We start from the raw sequence: 21,785 nt of genomic DNA, 5'->3' as shown, positions 1-21,785 counted from the left end.
CATATTTTTCTCCAACCTTATCCTCGATTCTCTCCACATGCATAAACCACCCCGAAGCACTTTGATACATAGTGCAGAAAAAATTTATCCCACAGTATTCAACATCTGCTGTTTAGTTCCATAAAGGAGTTACAACTACCTCTTCTAAGATTCTAAACTCGTATTTTTATATGCAGAGACCGTGCTGCCACCACTTTTATTATCACCTAGTCTATGATTCAATTCTGCTGTCTTCCTATCGTCTTTGTACTCCGTAGGGAGTAGTGGCGTTAGTGCACCTCGCGCGCGGTGCACTGTAGTCATTACTTTGGTTCTTTGCTGCGTCCTTTTCATTACTTTTACTGTACCTTCTTTCATATTCTTTCTTCCATCTTACTTTCCACCCTCTTCTAACAATTGTTTCATATCGCAGCTGCGAGGGTTTCCTCCTGTTACACCTTTGTAACCTTTTACTCTCAGTTTTCCATTCAGCGCTGAATGGCCTCATAGGTCCAAGCACTTGGCCTTTGGCCTAAATTGTATTTTCAATTCCTATCGTCTTTGCTGTATGCCTTCCACTTTATACTAAGTAATATGAGTGACCTTAACTTTCACAGACTTCTCTAACTCTTTTCCCCTTTTAAAAATGATCTTTATTTCCTCTCAAACGGACCCCTTTGAAAACTTTTCCTCATCCAAACACACCTGACGCGCGCTGATCAACCACTCAGCGCTGCTGTCGCCCCCATAATGAAGCCTCTCAGTCCTTCAACCTTTAAACTTCCACAGTCATTATTAGATTTATGTTAACGGCCTCTCCTCTTGAATCATTTTGTCTCTTAATTGCTCGTATATAGTTGTCTCTTGTTTTCCAATGGCTCTTAATTTTTTTTTTACTTTACATCATTTTTTCTTTTTCATTAACACACTGTGCACTGCTTATATTCACATTCCCTACATGTTTATGCCAGACAGCATCCTTTTGTAGATTCAGTGACCAGTCCTTGAATTTTACTTATTTTTTCATTCATTCTGCTTCAGTTTTATTAAGAAATAGTCCGGTAACTGTACATATGCCTGCTATGTACTCTCTTTTTTATCTGTCAAACGAATTTATCTTAGGTAATTATATTTAGAGCCATATTTTAATCTTGTCTCGTTATTTTGAAGTAGTCTTGTTTTTGCACTTTCACTGCAATCGAGTGAGTGATAATCAGATACATTTCTAGCTACTAGTCTAATACAGCATTACACCCATCAAGTTGTCCTGTCATCTAGTCTGTAAGAGGAAAGTCTGACAAACTTTTTTATTTTTTTTCCTTACAGCGTACCCGAATAAACGTTCTCCTTAGGAAACTTCCATTCCCTCCACATACCCCAAAGATGCCAAATCAGCCATCTGTCAGATTCCTTGACATTTGATTTACCAAGTACAACTATCGTGTCTCCCGGTGCTGCTATAGTGGACGGTCTACTTGCGTGTTTCTGCTATAGTAGGACGTCTACCTGCGTGTTTCTACTATAGTAGGCCGTCTACCCGCGTGTTTCTACTATAGTAGGCGGTCTACCTGCGTGTTTCTACTATAGTAGGCGGTCTACCTGCGTGTTCCTACTATAGTAGGCCGTCTACCCGCGTGTTTCTACTATAGTAGGCGGTCTACCTGCGTGTTTCTACTATAGTGTTCCTGGCGGTCTACCGCGTGTTTCTACTTTAGGCCGTCTACCTGCGTGTTTCTACACTTTCGCCGCGTTTAGTACTAACCCCTGGGGGATCAAATGTCCCTAAGTGCACTCGATCCCCAGGAGCTAGTACTAAACACGGTGAAACAAATTTGACCTCCCCAGGGCTAGTACTAAACACGGCGAAACAGTGTAGATGAATCACTGTTTCGTCGTGTTTAGTACTAGCCCTCGGGGATCAAATGTTCGAAGCGAATTGCTCATTTCACAAATTCCTGGAGATTTCGTGAAATCTTTCATTTCACATATTCTCTGTAGCATATATATATACATATATATATATATATATATATATATATATATATATATATATATATATATATATAATTATATATATATATATATATATATATATATATATATATATATATATATATATATTTGTGTTTGTGTGTATGCACATATCCGTGAGTTTTTATCAGAGTCCAGATATTCGCCCTGGAATTCGAAAGAAAATATTGGTCCGAAGCTTTCGTGTTAAACTTGAACTCGTCTCGTTTTTACCACTTTTCGAATAAACAGAAAAAATGTGTTCCGGCTCCCAAACTTTTTCTCTCGTTTTTCTTTTATGTTTCTCCATTTATTTGTGTTTGGAGAATTGATTCGTAAGATAAAGAATCAGAGTTTATCAAGAAAAGTCATTGAAGCTCCTTTCAGGAGGAAAATGGATGTGATTAGATATCCGTTGCTGGAAAACCAAACCGGAAACATCTTTGCAATGTTTGGGATTTATTTCGCGAGGTGATGAGAACTCTCGCTTTCTTTCGGCGAAGTGAAAATCCTCGCACGTCTGTATTTTATATTTGTTAGTGTTTTAAGCTTCAGAAGTTCAAGCAAAAATGCAATGCATTACTACCATAATGCTGTTCTTCTTGCATTTTGATACATTTTTATCTATCTGTTTATTAATTTATATTTTTTTTTTTAAAGTGGTATCTCTTCTTTCTGTTTCCTTTACTTCTTCTTACTTTAATGAACACCATATTCTTCTTAATGAACAAGTTATTCTTTGGAAGCTTGAATTTCCATAGTTAATAGGTTTCATCTACTGGCTTGTTCCATAATGAATAGGTTTCATCTACTAATAATAATAATAATAATAATAATAATAATAATAATAATAATAATAATAATAATAATAATAATAATAATAATAATAATAATAAGCAATCATTCCTGGAGAAGGTATATAGAATGCGGTACGTGAAACAATTAGCACTCAAAAATAATCGAGCTTATAACAAACATGGCCTTCGAATGCACTTATTTCACTTGAATAATAGTTTTACAAGTCTTTTTCCAAAGTATTGTTGCATATTGAATCCGTGACTAAAATCTTTGTCACAAACATTTTTTCCAAATGCATGGTGATGTTAGATCTGTGAAACACTATCTTTCTGTATTACTATCTTTCTGTATTTCGAAGAAAGTATTTCCTGGATTAAAGTAAAATCGATTCCTTGATTCCATCTCCTTTTGCAATAAAGTTCAACCACTGCAAGTATTTTTCCCTGTCTGGTCTGTCTTGATTGATATTTAAGATGTTCTTGTATTGAAAATTGTTTACTCTTTGGCTCTCATTTTTCAGATGAGTTATCTCTTAGCCCTCTGCTATTGTCTCTCTAATCTCGTGCATTCCTTAATACTCAGTTCGTGAGTTCCTGTGGGTTCTTGCACCTCAAAAAAGTGCCATGATATCTGCTCCGAATTGTGTATGCGTAAACCCTCAAGGATTTTGAGGCCAACATGGACCGTATGCCCTGTTGTCCTTTTGCCTAAATCTTACTTTCTTTTCCACTGTCGGTGGATCATTCTAGTATTTACTTAATATCGCGTCCCTAAGTACACTGAATTTAACTCTCATCTTTAGAATCATAGGTCTGGCATCCCCTTGTAATTTTTCATATTTGTTGCATTTGACAATGTTCTCAGAGATAAAGACGACAAATCTGGTGCATTAGTAATCTTGAATTAAAATGGTTATGTAGAAAGGTTAACTATCTTTTGATATGCAAAAGAAATTTCCTCGTTAGGTAAATAGATAATTTCGGTGGTTTTGCTTCATACAGTTTGATGAATTAGCAACTAATAGTTCAACCAAATGTTGCACAGGTTAATAGTGATCATGTCCTGGTGAGTTTCTGAATCATTATTAGTTTCAAAGGGACCCGCTGAGAATTGGTTAGATTTTTCTGATGCCAAATCCAGCCGACATCTGGATTTCAGTTCTCCAAGAACACTTAGATAAAATTGATTAAACCACGTGTCAGTAATTGTAAAGTTGAAGTCTCAGGGAACTAATGCTCTCAAAAAAAGTATATAATTAGGCTTAGTTATGCGGAAGACATTGTACGTATTTGATCTGCGACAAAATGCGAACTTTTTTAATGGTAGATTAAATAAGCTAATGTCATCAAAATATTTTACAATGAAGATAGAAAACTCTTGTAGCTGACCATTTTTTATTGTTGATTACATAGAGATCATCAAGGTTTTAAATTCTGTGTATTAATGAAGGCAGTCCAATATTTCTGCCTGTATACGTTTTCATTCTGGTCACAGAAATCAGTTTCCACGTCTTAATTGTTAAGCGCATTACGTGCACTTGGATATAATTATGAAATATAAGCAAGAAATCAGAATTTCCTCGTTAATGTTTCAAACAAACCATTAAGAGGTGCAAGAAGACATTTTATAATAATAATAACAACAGGAAAAGCATATAACACAGAAATCTGTTGTACCACCTTATATGTATAACTTTAGAAATATTTCCCGTTTGCCTACAAACTGTAGATTTAGTGTAGCATTTAGATTTAGAGTTAATGTAGCTTTTATGAGTCAAAACTTGCAAAAAATACGAACTTATAAAGAAATCTCCTGATAATACCAAGAATGTGTTTACCAATTCCCATTTAGGTCATGTGACGATTTTCATATTGGTCAAACTCGAAAACTATCGGAAAAGGGAATTAAAGTCTCAACTGCATAAGAAAAGCATAGTATAATATGTGAAATTTTCGTTCGTGTTGGCGAAAACAATCATGGTATCAACTAGACACACACGCACACATACACACACACACACACACACACACACACACGTGGCAATGTATTGTGGCTTTGAATGGTGTGAAATTTGCATGTTTACAATAGTAGACGTACAAAGTTGATAAATATATATATATATATATATATATATATATATATATATATATATATATATATATATATATATATATATATATATATATATATATATATATATAAATATATATAAACTTTGTACTTCAACTATTGTAAACATGCAAATTTCACACCATTCAAAGCCACAATACATTGCCATTGCAGTGATACACAGTTTATTGCTATTTATGGAAGCCACTGTGCAGTGGAGAATATCACTGATACAACAGTAAAAATTAATCAACCATTAACTTAAACTTGGTTTCAAGGCATGCATCATTTTCATCATCATCATTATTATTATATTATTCAGTAGATGAAACCTATTCATATGGAACAAGTCCACAGGGGCAATTGACTTGAAATTCAAGCTTCCAAAAACTATGGTGTTCATTAGGAAGAATAAAGAGGAAGTAAAGTGAAATACAGAAAGAAGAGATCCCACTGATCAAAAAAGAAAAAAAATGAATTAATGAATAGGTAAAGAGATAAAAAAGTATTAAAATGCAAGAGGAATAGTATTGGGGTAGTAATGGTCACAAAATCGTCATTGGTATAACTCGGTTAATATAGAATTAACATATACATACCAATCTTATGCATGAATCCATACGAATCTCCTTGAGGCCTTCTGAAGATGTTATGTTCTACACATTCCAATGTGGCCGCCATCCCCCTGACAATTATGGTACTCCACGTGCGGCTATCTTCCTCCAGAGCTTAAGTGTCTCTACTGGATTCTATATATTTATGTACATCTAAATATACCTATATATATATATATATATATATATATATATATATATATATATATATATATATATATATATATATATATATATATACACATATATACACACACACACAAACTTATAAATCGTACTTTATATCATGGATCATTATTCGTTTCGAATTTTCGTGAAACCTACTTTTATCAGGGTTACCTAATTATTTTCGTTCCAAATCAACGCTACTGGCAGTTTTTTCATGGTCATAATTTTGGTCTGAGGAAATTAGCGAATATTTCCACCACTATGGTACTTTTTTGTTCGGATTAATTACTCGAGAGGTACATTACTACTGTTGAAAAATATGCAGCAGTTTTGGAAACCGGCTGCTTAAAATTAGTCTCTCCCCCCCCCCTCCCCACCCTCTCTCTCTCTCTCTCTCTCTCTCTCTCTCTCTCTCTCTCTCTCTCTCTCTCTCTCTCTCTCTCTCTCTTCGAATCTTGACAAATTCATGTATCTATGGTGCATCACTATACTGTGACCGGAAATGATTAGTAAAATTCCGCAATCATGTATATGAGCATGGCTGTATTTTTCAAAATACAAAAATGAATAGAAATGGGAGCTGAAGAAGACGGTCGAAAGCTTCCATTTTTATTCATTTTCGTATTTTGAAAAATACAGCCTTGCTCACATACATCATTGTGGGTTTTATTAAATTCCTGTATAAGTTATGTTTTCGATTTCCTAGCCATGTTTCATCAAACTGGTCAACTAAATCAAGAAAACTTGAATATTTTAGAGTCCTACCTAAAAAAAAGTTTCAAATATAAAAAAAAATTAAAAAAACGATCAGAAATATGGATTATGAATATCATATTATCAATGATTTAGAGGAGAATATAAAACCAGTAGAATTGTCGACAAGGCGTTTGAAAAAATTTAAATGAAGAATTCGTACAAAGCGAATACGATAGTGGAGAAAAGTGAAATTCCGTTCAGTGCTGACATCAGGAGATTTGAAATCCGTCATTCGTAGTCATTAAAATATTCTCTCTCTCTCTCTCTCTCTCTCTCTCTCTCTCTCTCTCTCTCTCTCTCTCTCTCTCTCTCTCTCTCTCTCTCTCAGGGAATTTGGTTTATATTCGTCTGTCATGTAATTAAAACTTTGAATTTCTCCTTCCGAATTTTTTTATAGTATTTTCTGACATGCAGCCGTTCCGTAACCGCTTATGAAAATCCCAAACATACACTTGTTATTTATTCTTTTACTATGCATTAATATCATGATGGTCGTTATGAACAACAGAAGTAATCACGCGCTTGAATCAGATCTCTGTGAAATTTGGCAAGGTGGAAAAATCTTCCGGTAAAAGTGTCAAACGAAATTTTTTATGCCATTTCTCTTTCCTAATTAATTTCCAGTGGCGCGTCATCTCGAGGCCTCGAGGCATTTCCACCAAAGTGGCAGATTTTGTGACACGGACGAAGTCGGGTTTCTCTCGACTTGGAAGTGAAGCTGCGTTTACCTCCAAGATGAGTTCATATGAATGTCAGCTACTGAGGTAAATTGGTCTTAAGAATGTCAGCTACTGAGGTAAATTGGTCTTAAGAATGTCAGCTACAGAGGTAAATTGTCTGAAGAATGTCAGCCACTGTGGTAAATTGGTCTTAAGAATGTCAGCTACTGAGGTAAATTGGTCTTAAGAATGTCAGCTACTGAGTTAAATTGGTCTAAAGAATGTCAGCTGCTGAGGTAAAATGGTCTTAGGAATGTTGGCTACTGAGGTAAATTGGTCTTAAGAATGACAGCTACTGAGGTGAATAGGTCTTAAGAATGTCAGCTACTGAGGTAAATTGGTCTGAAAAATGTCAGCTGCTAAGGTAAATTGGTCTTAAGAATGTCAGCTAAGAGGTAAATTGATCATAAGAATGTCAGCTACTTCGGTAAATTGGTCTTAAGAATGTCAGCTACTGGAGTAAATTAGTCTTATGAATGTCAGCTACAGAGGTAAATTGGTCTGAAGAATGTCAGCTACAGAGGTAAATTGGTCTTAAGAATGTCAGTTACTGAGGTAAATTGGCCTTAAGAATGTCAGCTACTGAGGTAAAGTGGTCTTATGAAAGCAGCTACTGAGGTAAATTGGCCTTAAGAATGTCAGCTACTGAGGTAAATAGGTCTTAAGATTGTCAGCTACTGAGGTAAATAGGTCTTAAGATTGTCAGCTACTGAGGTAAATTGGTCTTAAGAATGTCAGCTACTGAGGTAAATAGGTCTTAAGATTGTCAGCTACTGAGGTAAATTGGCCTTAAGAATGTCAGCTACTGAGGTAAATAGGTCTTAAGATTGTCAGCTACTGAGGTAAATTGGTCTTAAGAATGTCAGCTACTGAGGTAAATTGGTCTTAAGAATGTCAGCTACTGAGGTAAATTAGTCTTAAGTATGCCAGCTACTGAGGTAAATTGGTCTTAAGAATGTCAGCTACTGAGGTAAATAGGTCTTGAAAATGTCAGCTACTGAGGTAAATTGGTCTTAAGATTGTCAGCTACTGAGGTAAATTGATCTTAAGAATGGCAACTACTGAGGTAAATTGGTCTGAAGAATGTCAGCTACTGAGGTAAATTGATCCAAAGAATGTCAGCTACTGAGGTAAATAGGTCTGAAGAATGTCAGCTGCTGAGTTAAATTGGTCTGAAGAATGCCAGCTACTGATGTAAATTGGTCTGAAGAATACCAGCTACAGGTAAATTGGTCTGAAGAATGGCAGCTACTGAGGTAAATAGGTCTTAAGAATGTTAGCTACTAGGTAAATTGGTCTTAAGAATGTCAGCTACGGAGGTAAATTGGTATGAAGAATGCCAGCTACTGAGGTAAATTGGTCTTAAGAATGACAGCTACTGAGGTAAATAGGTCTTAAGAATGGCAGCTACTGAGGTAAATAGGTCTTAAGAATGTCAGCCACTAGGTAAATAGGTCTTAAGAATGTCAGAAACAGAGGTAAATTGTCAACCCTTTCAACTCCCTACCCTCCTCCCCACACAAATTCAAGGGAAAAAATCACTAACTTGTAAACAGTGACATGTGCCTGAGATGGCTAGGCCCCTCTTACACGGGGTCTTTCTGGAGACTTCGAAATATTGCTAAATCTAGAGGTTTGACCTTGGCGTAATTATTAGGTCAATCGTTTTTAGTTTTCTGAAGAGAAAACTATTGTGCCGGCTTTGTCTGTCCGTCCGCACTTTTTTCTGTCCGCCCTCAGATCTTAAAAACTTCAGAGGCTAGAGGACTGCAAATTGGTATGTTGATCATCCACCCTCCAATCATCAAACGTATCAAATTGCAACCCTCTAGCCTCAGTAGTTTTTATTTTATTTAAGGTTAAAATCAGCCATACTCTTGCTTCTGGCAGCGATATAGGATAGGCCACCACCGGCGCGTGGTTAAAGTTTCATGGCCTGCGGCTCATACGGCATTATACCGAGACCACCGAAAGATAGATCTGTTTTCGGTGGCCTTGCTTATACGATGTACAGAAAACTCACTTGCCCCGAAGAAACTTCGGCGTATTTTTTACTTGTTCGTATTTGTTTGTGAAATTTTAATATCACATCTAACATACAATTACAATATCTAATCACTGAATTGTGCTGCTATTTTATTATTTTTATTTTGAGAAATATTTAAGCTTGATTCCAGAAGTACAAATGAAGGAACCAGAAAATTTTACTAAGCGTTATTCGCAGAGGTTTATAAATTTATTACAATTGGTAATGGCAGTTATAGATGACTTAGCCACAATATATTATAGACACCATGATGATGGTCACAGGTAAATTAATGTTTAAAGATTTCCAACTACAAACAGATTTTTGCAGTGGAATATTTGGATAAGCCAATGATAAAAAGTTTTGTCAAAATCTACCTCTGAAGTAAATCATCAATTTAGAAATAAATAATTAGTGTTCTTGTGGCATTCACCCAAAAAAGTACCAGAAAACAGGTAGAGATTTTTCATAATGCTTTGAGAAAAGACAAGGAAAAAATCACAGAATTATAATTATAGACAATTATTTTTAAAGTTTCAATAAACTGGAAATAAAAACTAATAACCCGTAAAAATTAAGATGTATTTTAAAGAGGATATAAAAGAGAAAATCGCACAAAAGAAATTTTTAGCGTGACGTTTTTTGTGCGTTTATCTTTTATTCTTTTTTTTTTTTTTTAAACTGGAGCACTCCGCCATGGGTCAATTCACACGGAGGAAAAATGTGGTTATGAGGCAATAGCCAGTGTCTGTTGAATTATATATTCCGTATTTTTCAATACCTCCGGGTCGAGCGAAATTTCATAACTGTTTTCGACAATTCCTTTCATCCAGCTATACTTGCCAAAATGTCGTTGAAGTTTAATATATATTATTAATATTGACCAATAATCCATTTTATTATTTATGAATGACCAAGGTTAAGGCAGCACAACAGTCTCTGCAATATTCATATTTCACCTGTAGGATCACGCAGGAAGCCTCTGCAAAATATTCAGGTAGAATTTAGTGCCCGTTTCTACCTAACATATACTTTTGAGCTCCATACAAATCCCTTCCATTCAGACACCTTATCTTCTACCCGGCATTTTCTGCTTCGCACTCTTTCACCTTTCCAAGACTTCAGAATTATACACCACTTGTACCAATATATTCTCTTCCAGTTTTCCCACCTGACCAAAGTATATCAGAACATACTAATCCATCATTCCACTTATACCATCTTCATTCTTTGCCGTATTTTCACATTTATCGCCCATTAAAGTCTTCTTAATTCACGTAAAATGAACTAACAACAAGAATTCATCTCAATTCGATTGCCTAAAGGGGAGTTTGCATCATGAGCATTCCTTCCTCACTTCCAAACCCTCTGTAGAGCTGTTGCTGTTCTCGCCCCTTGCAATGCCGTAACATGAATATGTACATTAGTAATTTTATTATCACACACACATATACAGTATATATACACGCACATACATTTATACATACATATAAGTAAAGATTTACTGTGTATATATATATATATAATATATATTATATATATTATTATATATATATATATAATATATGTATATTTATATATGTATTTATATATTATTTATATATATATATATATATATATATATATATATAATGTGTGTATTATATATATTTATATATATATATATATATATATATATATATATATATATTCAATATATAATGTGTTGTATTTTTTGTATACTCGTATATATTCTTAACATTTGTCAATATAAGAATATTTAAGCGTAAATGAGTAACAGAAGACGTACATAAATATAGTTATATATAGTTACATACAAATATATACACACACACACACAAACACACATATATATATATATATATATATATATATATATATATATATATATATATATTTTATATATATATATATATATATATATATATATATATATATATATATATATGTGTGTGTGTGTGTGTGTGTGTGTGCACACACACACATACACACATATATATATATATATATATATATATATATTTTATATATATATATATATATATATATATGTGTGTGTGGGTGTGTGTAGTTCTAAATAAAGAGGAAAAACATCAGTCATGAAAAGTAGTAAACTTGAAGGATCCCTGGAAGACCATGGTTAATATTGCACTAACATTACCATTTCTGAAGAATTAGTTACTGCAAGGATATTTCCAACTTTTTAGGAACCTTTCATCACCAAACTTACGAAATCCTCGTAAGTTTTATGTTGAAGATCAGAACAGTCCCTCTCAGATGGCTTAGGTTATATGACAGCCGATGGAATCGGGTGCATTAGTAAGAATTATATAAATAAATTGATTAAAGCTTCTCTATCAATAGATAATTCGTGATTGGTTATATTAAGATTTATGAAAGGAGCCCATGAACAGTAAGCAGCAGCAACTGGAAGGTTGAATAACCTCAAGATTAACTTTGCAACATATTCCTGTATGGCATGTAGGTAACACATTGTATGTTATCAGGTCCCAGTGCGGCATATCAAAGGAACATTTTCCCTTCAAATTCAGTACTATAAATTTACATTCCTTTCCTGTGAAACGCGTGAGTACCGAGCGATATCTGCCCTCATATCCTATAATTAATCAGTCAAAGGGACTGGCAATTTAAACCAATTTTTAATTAGATGTATAAGTGCGTCGGTACGGTTTTCAAAGAAAAATTTAGATTGCGTTTCGATCTGTGTATCATGATGCGTTATATAACTGAACTGGATTACTGTAATTATAAAAATTGAAATGAGGATTGTAATGAATACGTCAGAAAGTAATCTGGCAGAACAATTTGGCTTCCAATTTAACTTGTTAGTCGCAGATATTTACTGGAAGCGAAAGAAGGGCGCTTCCCTGGAAGTCATCTTGTTTGCGGCTGATGTGAATCCAACTCGGCGGCGGCAACAGACATCTGGTACACACGCAATTTTCTTTTCTTTCTCAAAATGTTTCTTAAAGAACTTCTTTATAATTTCGTTAAGTTTTTTCTAGTTTTTAACTTTCCATTATCTCCAGGCACGAGTGAACGATAATTTGGATGGGATTTTACAGTGACAGAAAAAAGAAAAGAACAATGCAATAAGTAGGGAAAAAGAACAAAGTTTGAGAACAGAAAAATACTGCTTTTATGAAATTAAAATTAAGGCATAAATTTTGAGAGCAAAAGGACCATGAATGCAAGCTCAAACTGTTCCACCATACCTAAAAATAACATATATTTACATAAGAAAGACCCCCCATCGTCCAAAACTGCACGTACATAACTACGACAAATTACCCTGAAAAACAACTGTACGTTGATATACTGACTTTGTAGAGTGAATATTCAAAATATGAGGTGACTGAAGAGGTGGAAGGGGAGAGGCTCGGAATCGTTGAGAGGTGAATATTGAGGATGAACATAAATCACTCAAATTGTTTTAGAGGGAAAAAATGCTAGAGGTGAATATATTACAATAAAGCACCTATAATATATTCACTCTATATTTTAGAGATGAATATTTTATAACTCCATTGCTGTTTTGGAGAATCTAAATCATGTACTGATTAGACCGGCCATTGTTGTTTTGGAGAATCTAATTCATTTACCGATTAGATTAGGTCAGTCACGTCCCTCTGAGTGATAGTTTATAAGAGGTGCGAAATTATTTCTTTTCCTTTTTCCTGGTTTTTTACAAGGTTAAAATAAAAAGTCGAGCGAGTATTATGTATGCCTACTGAATACTTACCACATAACTACCTTTTGACATTCAAGTAAGGATTTTAAACGAAATATGAGGCAGGAGTCTAGGTGAATGTATTTATATTATGGAAGAGGGCATGAAAGGTTATATGAATAAAGTTGCTTTTAAGAGACTGCTGTTGGGTTCCAAAATTCTAAGAAAATCATTTTAGTTTTAAATATATTAGGCTTCTGATAAAATCGACCAACGTACATTATGGAAGAGGATGAAAGGGAGTTAGAGGACATTAATTAAGATGAAAGTAACTAATACACACACAAATATACACACACAAATACATATATATATATATATATATATATATATATATATATATATATATATATATATATATATATATATATATATATATATATATATATATATATATATATATATAATATATGTATATATATATATATATATATATATATATATATATATATATATGAAAATAAAAAATAAACAATAAAAATTGGCTAATTACAGAACTGGAGGACTAAGAAGTTTGTGAGGGAGTCTGTTGAAAATGTGTATACACTGAAACGCATTTTGAAATACAGGAAGGGACTGATGAGCAAGGAAAAACCAAAACAGAAATAAAACATAGCAATGAGACAAATTGGCTGTAGTTTTTGAGAATATAGAGTAAAAGAATGAGAAGCATCGAGATGTGAAGAATTTTTGAAAAGATGACTGAACGGGAAAAAATGGTGAGAATGTGCTGAAGTTGTTTCCTTGTGCGGTGAGACTATGAGAAGATGGAATGATCAGAAAGGTCTAAATTCAGATGTCATTGGAAGGAAGGTATGAAGAGTACCGTGTAGAAGCTATATACCGGAGGGGTCGGAAGCTGAGGCTTAGACTGCATTGTATTTGTTTGAAGAGGCTGTGAATGTCCAGGAAGTCTTTTTGTTCAGTGGCCTTACTTTTTGGTTCAGCATTCAGTGACTGAGGTCCAAATTTTCTCAGAAGCTAATCCTTCTTGGGAGAAATGGCATTCGACTAAGGGAAATCCATTTTTATTAACTGTGATACACTGTTTTACATTATAAAGCCGCACATGTCAGCCATATCTCGGAAAATATCAACAAAAGACCTCAGGAGCAGTTGTGATTTCATTGTATTTGTATCTTTGAAATAAACTTGTGAGAATAGAGAGACTGAAGATGCATCACAATATATTTGTACAATTTTTCAAATCATACAGACCCTGAAAGAAGTGTAAGGTTGTATGAGGAATTATGGGAACTACTATTTTGCTTCCTTTTTCGTTAATCACATAATTGAAGTCTTTTCTCCTTCTTCCCCAGATGACAAAATACAGTTACTACTGTGGGTGGATTCGTATGCTTCTACAGCTGTCTTGTCTAGCAATGGTGGTGTCATCTCCCAGCAATACCAGCCAACCTACTGAATCCGGTAAGAGTATGCATATGTAGCTTTAATTATGTACATTATCATAACTGTATTCGACAGGTCTTTCGGTCAGTTCTCAAGTAGGTAACACCTATGCATTTCCTGACGCCCTCAGCAAATAATCCCTTGAACATCCAAGGACAAGGCATGGGGCTATCAACCTCATTCCAATTTATTTGTTCCAAAATTGAATCTAGTGGAGTTCGCTCTGTATAGACCTTTACACACAAACACAAACAAATACAGGACTGAGAGTGAGGTAACAGTGTGTGGTTAGGAAAGCAAGAGGATGTGTTGGTCAAGTTGATTTTTTTTTATGAAACAGTTAAAAGAGACGTTTGAAAGAAAACGGAAAAAAACTATGTGGCGTACACGAACCTTTCGACAGAAACGACAGGGTGTTGAGACTGTATAGTATTAAAGATAATTTACTGAGAGAAATAAGGAGCCTCTACAGTGATGATTGTTTTGGTATTAACGTTAGTTTTAGTCAAGACAGTGATGTGATATTTTAGTTGTTTTGCCTGCTGGTATTGATGTAAATGATTTACACTCTAATTTGAATAACCAGGTACCATCCATAAAATTTACTGTAGAATTGGAAGATAATTGCCTCCCTTTCTCAGATGTTTTGATACATGGAAAACCATTTCAATGTAAATTCAGTATTTATAGGAAACCAACCAACAACTTAACGTATGTCCATTTCTTTTCAAAATATCAATTTTTTTTTACGAGCATTGTGCATTGTCAGTTCCCAGCATTTGGATCAAGAAACTGAGTACAAAAGAAAAATAGGGACAGAATTATGTTACCTTTCACATATACTACATGTTTGCTATAATAAAGCCCACAAAAAGTTTTATAATAAAAGTAACGTGTAGAAAGAAACCCCTAAGAACATTCTTAGCGTGCCTTATTTTAGTTGTTTTGAAACCATAAAATCATTGTTAAAATCTTTTAATGTCAACGTGGTTTTTTCCTATAATAACACACTTAAAGGGATGTTAATAAAAATAGCTCTGAGGAAAGCAACAACATATAATGTATAAAATTCCATGCTTGGACTGCTCTTATTTTTATATAGGTCAGTCCAGTAAGGATTTAGAAGTGAGAATTAAGCAGCACAAGTATTCTGTCAAAACTGGGCAAACAACCAGTGTAATATTTATTCATTTAAGTGAAAACTCTCACAGGATCAATTGGACTGACAGTTCAGTGATTGCCAGATTGAAAGATTTCTCTTCACGAAATCTTTTAGAATCTGCAATTATACAGCTTAAAGTACTTCCAGCTGTAATTTCAACCTTAGCCCTGGCATGTATTATTTGGACCCCTGTATTAGTAAAATGTTCAAGAATGATCTTAACGATAAAATCACTGACTTAATTACTAATTAGTTACCTTATGTGTATATTTTCTATGTATTTGTATGTTTAATAGTTTTTGAAAATGTTCATTTTGCAAAATTGTGTTTGTTTGCCAAAAGGAGAATATATTAAGTGTTGTACTTTTATAAATATGTAATCAGCTTATTCATTCCAAGGTCATTTTTGGTGGTTAGCCTCTTCCCCTGTATAATCCTTTAATTGACTTCTCCCTGCTTTTGAGCCAGTTAGACCTCATCTTTTTACAAATCTCTCAAAGATTTACATTTGTTTTGGTAGGTCCACTAATTCTTCAAATGTGTTGGATTCCAGGTGCATCTGTTCATTATAATCCCCATCCTCAGGGATACCTCTATGCCATCTGTCAATTATACAAGCTCTCGCATAAACTTACTTTTATGTTTCTCTTCAGTCTGCTAGTAAAGGACCATGTGTTGAAAGGCCTAGCAACTACTCCGTTGTTTCAATTTTCCTCTGTGGCATTTGCCTTATATATACAGAGTATATATATATATACACATATATACTGTACTGTATATATACATACATACATACATACATACATACATACATATATATATATATATATATATATATATATATATATATATATATATATATATATATATATATATATATATATATATATATATATATATAAATATAAATGATGTAACTGACTAGTAATTCAGAGAATTGAACTCTGACAGATTTGAACCAGTCTTCCAAGTAGCAAGCATACAACTTTACTAACCACACATAGGGAGCAAACTGTTTTCCTCCCGGATGGAAGTCAGTGTCACTTATGGGCGTACTTGCTTCAAGTATACACCCATAGAAAGCTATCTCGCACGTCGTTAATGATGAAATTGTAATCACTTTTACGCGTGATTATATTGTCATCAGTACCGATGTATGAAAGAGAAACTTATATATATATATATATATATATATATATATATATATATATATATATATATATATATATATATATATATATATATGCAACATACACACATATGTTTTTCATTTAACTTTGCAATTCACAGTGAAATATTATGAATGGATACTTAGACATGCATGTGAAATCATGTACCTAGATGAAAATTTTCTATCACCATGTGTTGCGGTATATAAGCAAGATAACTGGTGAAGCTGAGATGAAAAAAAAAAATCAGTAGTATATATGCCTTATGAGCCTACAGAGACCCAGGAGGACTTACTTAACTTTAATATATAGATATACCTTTTATCTTCACTTGTTTCTGCTATAAAATTATATTCCTATTGCATTTACATTGTAGACCAGAATTCACTCGTAATAAGAAACTGCAGTACCCGTGAGAATTCTCAGTAACTCTGAGAAAATGATAAAGTCAGTTATTTTGTCAAAGTCTCAGACCATTAGTCCCGACCGGCAACTACCGCGAAGTTATCCATCAAAGTCAAGGTATTGACGAATGGGTTTGGGGAAATTCTCGACAGATCGAATTACAAACACGGGAAAATGTATCAAGTAAGAAGCAACATAACAGAAGGGCAACTTGTTTGTTTATTGAGTGACTATATGGAGATGCTAATCTTTTTTTTTTATTTTTATTTTTATTTATTTATTTTTTTTTTTGCAGAAATTTTGTGCCACATTCATTTCCTGAGATGACAAACCTCCATAAACGTGAGTCCTGTCAGTCTCTCTCTTGACAAATGCATTAGAAACGTAATATCTCATTCCCTGAAGGTACAAAAGGAAGAGAAGTCTCTGATAACAAATAAGTTAGAAAAGTTATCTCATTCCCTGAAGGTACAAAAGTAAGGGAAATTTCTGAATGCTGTGGCTCTTAATTTATGATTGTGAAAGTAATGGCTTTCAGGAAGCAAAACGGACACAAAATGGAAGACTCTGAAGTTGGTTAGTGACAAGTTCCTGAACAAAAGTTATAACAAAGCACAGCCCTCAAACGACGGAGCTTGGATCCAGGCATATCAGCGGGTCTGTTATTCCAATAAGTGTAAAAGTTTTAATGGCATTTTCTATCTCAAAACAATAAAGATTATATTGTTTCTCTGAATACCAGTAACAGTATCCTTCTGCACAACGTTAATTCACTCTGGGCTTTAGGAAAAGCAGATTCCACACAGTTCTTCAAGTTTCAGGATACGTGGGTTCTTTGAATATTAACTTACAGAATTATATGTGATGGTTTTGGGGGCGTTATTTCCATTACATGAATGCTTAGGCATTCATTACTGACAAACTATCAAAGAACTTCAGCGTTCTTGGGTAATTATGATGTTGCTTGAATTATTGTACAGAAATAAGATTATTTTGCTGCAAGGGGGAGGTTCAGGTTTAGGCAGAAAGTGAAATCACAGTATTCACTAAGGGTCTTACGAAGCTATGGAATTTTCCATTTAATAATCAAACGCTGGAAAAAATGGAAAAACTAGTCAAAATGAAGATGGATATTCAAGTTTCATACCATTGTTTAGTAAACGGTACGAATGAACTAGAAATCAATATAACTGGTGAGCAAATGAATAAAAAGAAGAAGAGATTAGCAAACTATTTAGAACATTCGAATGTGCCATCTAATGAAAAAGGTCCAAAAAGATCCTGGAATTACAAATGCCAAATATGAATTAAATATTTGGTAAGACAAGAGTTTGAAGAAGTATGTGTTCTTGAAAGTGCAGTAGCACATCCGCTATTTAAAACCGCACCCAACTTAGTACAAATTAATGATGAATTTGGTTGACTGGAGAGACGTAGGTGAAATTAACCAGTTAGACAGAGCTGTGTGATAACTGAAAACAAAGAATACGTTAGAAGACGCCGGGGTAATATTGTTGGAAGCTGTGAAGGTAAGCAGAATGTTTGTCTGACCTGTAATGAAAATGCAAATAAAGAAGCGAAGTGAGTGGTAATAACGATATAAAAAAAATATTACTCATATTTTGTGGAGCAGAAAATAGCGTCAAGGGACGCAAAACCAGAAGGCGTAAGAAGAGGCTGCACAGAGGCCAAGTGTGAAGATGCGACGGAACAAAAGTTGCCGAATGAAATGAGCCCGAAGCCGCCAGAAACGCTCCGCTCAGTCAGTCATCTGGAAGCAAATGGGAAACTGGAAGACTAAGGGAAATGAGATGTCATGGAATTCAAATTGAGTCTGGTACTCGGGGACCCTGCGTTTGTGGACATGTAGAATGCTATTTGTATCAGACCCATTTAGTTATTCTTACTTCCGCACCCGGCGAGATAAATTCAGGTAAGAATATAAGCTGAAATTAAACACTTTGAAAGGACAGGTCATTCTCAACTTTACTGCGTGTTTCGTTTCAACAATGTTCGTCGCTGTACAGGATGTCATGAAATTTGTTATGCTTGACGTAGTAGCTCTAATAATGTAAACAACATTTATATCAGTCGAAAGCTTACCTGCAGTCCATGAACAGCACTAGATATAAAAGTAAGTAAACCAAACATCGAGTTGCGTCCTTAATGAGCAAGTTCTGTTTTCGAACTAGACAGCCATTCTATTTATTAATACTTTTTTATTACTCAAACAGACACGCATAGAAATATATGATAATCGGATGGCGGTGTTGTAATGAGCAAGATCGTTGAATTAGCGACGGAAATTCAAGAAATAAATGTAACATAATGACATGACATGTCTGTGATCATGGAAAGTGGAAAATAATACTTAAAACACAAATCGAAGTTTTTGTGACCAAGTCTGTTACTTTATAGCTAAAACGTTTTTCCTCTGGGCCCCTACAAAATGCTTGCAATAGAATCGGAATACTTTCCGGTTTCCAACTTTCATTAATAACTCCATAATTTTACAAAGTTGTTGCTTATGACTTTTTGTTGAATCTACATTTTAAAAAAGTCCTATGGCTTTATTATGTACAAACGGATAATTACCAAACTCCTAGAAAACGTGGTTTGTTCCATTTCTTTATTTTTATGACACTGAAGAATTCAGCTTAGGGTCAAAATACTAAACAAAAGAGAATCTGAATGTGTGCTAGGAAAAAGTTGACAAGAAAAAACATTCATGATAGATGATGTACTTAAGAAGATGGAAATGGAAGTGGGATTCATGATTTCGCTTCTAAGTGCTTAACCTGAATTAGACATGAATATGGACAGCAGAGTCGAAATGAACTTATATCTCTCTGATAAGCTGAGTGGCTATGGCCACTCATTAATTTCTACAATAAAAAAAAGATCCGCAGGTTTGAATACTGCTAAGGTAGCAGAACTTATGCATTAAATAATATTATATATATATTATATTATATATATATATATATATATATATATATATATATATATATATATATATATATATATATATATTACGCCCTATTATACAAGGTCAGATAGGGTCATAACCCCCCCTTCCACATCTGTTTTAAGAACAATGTCATATCAACTTATTTCTCAAAGATTCTCCAGTAGCAATGGCCAGTCTGCGTACTGGGTCAGTTCATTCTCTCTCTCTCTCTCTCTCTCTCTCTCTCTCTCTCTCTCTCTCTCTCTCTCTCTCTCTCTCTCTCTCTCTCGTTATCCAAGTCACTAACTGAACTAGGGAAGAATAGCAAAAGCATGACTACAAAAAATATAATTTATTCAGTAATTTAACATGGCAAGTGGTTTGAAATGAAATAGAAATGACTTGGGGATATATACGTCCCAGAATTAGTATCCTCAAAATAACCAAATAAGATATCATGGTGCAATCAACTTCCACTAAATGAGTCTCTACAGTATAAGAGTCAAAATAAGTCAGCATGACCGAGGTCATGATAAGTCACATCTGCCTCCATCTATTTAACCTCTATTCACGACACATCTGAAGAGGCAAAACAGAACACTTTTAAAATATGCACAGAAAATAAATGAATGTGGGAGATCTCCCATGGTACCTCAAAAGCACACATGGTATTTAAAAAATGCAATAAGAATGAGAGAGACATAAAATAAAATATACTAAAACCCTTTCGAGTTTCTGGAAATCAAAGTCTTTTTCTCGCCTCTTAGGCAGAACTCAGAGTCCTCCAGACAGGGAGCTACACTTTCAAAACCTCAGCCCCGATTGAGTGACCTGCACTCAAAATTACCAATTTACACCTTTCATGACCCGCCATTGGAAACGCACTCGCGAACGAACACTTCTCCGGGCGCATTCCGATGTTCACAGAACATCAAAGGGTCACGAACTGTCTCCATGAGAAGGCAAGATCGCCCACGGATTGTCTCGGCATTGACACATTGACTCGTCAACAGAAAAGCCTTAATCAGGAAACACGTAGGGGTTGACTTAAGCATTTCACTTGCCCAGAATATCTCAAGCTAACTCAGAAATGCATTACTAGCTTTTCATATATATATACAAGTATATGTACAGTATATTGTATATATATATTATATATATATATCATAATGCTTTTCATTAAATATGTATGTATATATATATATATATATATATATATATATATATATAATATATATATATATATATATTAAATAATATTATGTATATATATATATATATATATATATATATATATATATATATATATATATATATATATATATATATATATATATATATATATATATATAATATTACCCTTTGTGTCTGTTATTCCCAAGGTAAAGTCAATTCGACATAAATTGGTTATTTGCAGCGTAATTCTCAAAAGTATAATTATGTAAGTGTCAAAATGTGTTTATATACATGCATACATACACACACATATATATATATATGTATATACATATTATAAATATATATATGAGTTTATGTGTGTGTGTGTGTGTGTGTGTGTGGGGAGGGGTTGAAGCTTTGTCTGTCGATTACAGTGAACCAACATACCTTACAAGTTTAAACAATCCAGCTTGATACCAATTCTATTCGACCAAAATATATTACTTTGTTCGCCGAGGGTCTGTGATGTAACGCCATATTAAAACAACAGTTCAGCAATCAATCAATCGAGCGTTCTACTTACGATCACGAATATTCTGCC

The 21,785-nt window shown here is 34.0% G+C and overlaps 1 protein-coding gene across 3 annotated transcripts in view; it reads left to right on the top strand.

Moving 5' to 3' along the window:
* The window catches only part of LOC136843817 (opioid-binding protein/cell adhesion molecule-like), a 470,379-nt gene that overhangs the window by 332,989 nt on the left and 115,605 nt on the right, over positions 1-21,785 (top strand). For all 3 annotated transcript variants that reach the window (XM_067112602.1, XM_067112600.1, XM_067112601.1), the window contains one exon: positions 14,250-14,358. In XM_067112602.1, the coding sequence (XP_066968703.1) occupies positions 14,250-14,358 (109 nt within the window). The remainder of the gene's footprint in view (positions 1-14,249; positions 14,359-21,785) is intronic.

This window comes from Macrobrachium rosenbergii, chromosome 12 (assembly GCF_040412425.1).
Source record: "Macrobrachium rosenbergii isolate ZJJX-2024 chromosome 12, ASM4041242v1, whole genome shotgun sequence".
Taxonomy (NCBI): domain Eukaryota; kingdom Metazoa; phylum Arthropoda; class Malacostraca; order Decapoda; family Palaemonidae; genus Macrobrachium; species Macrobrachium rosenbergii.
This window is presented reverse-complemented; position numbering and strand designations above follow the sequence as displayed.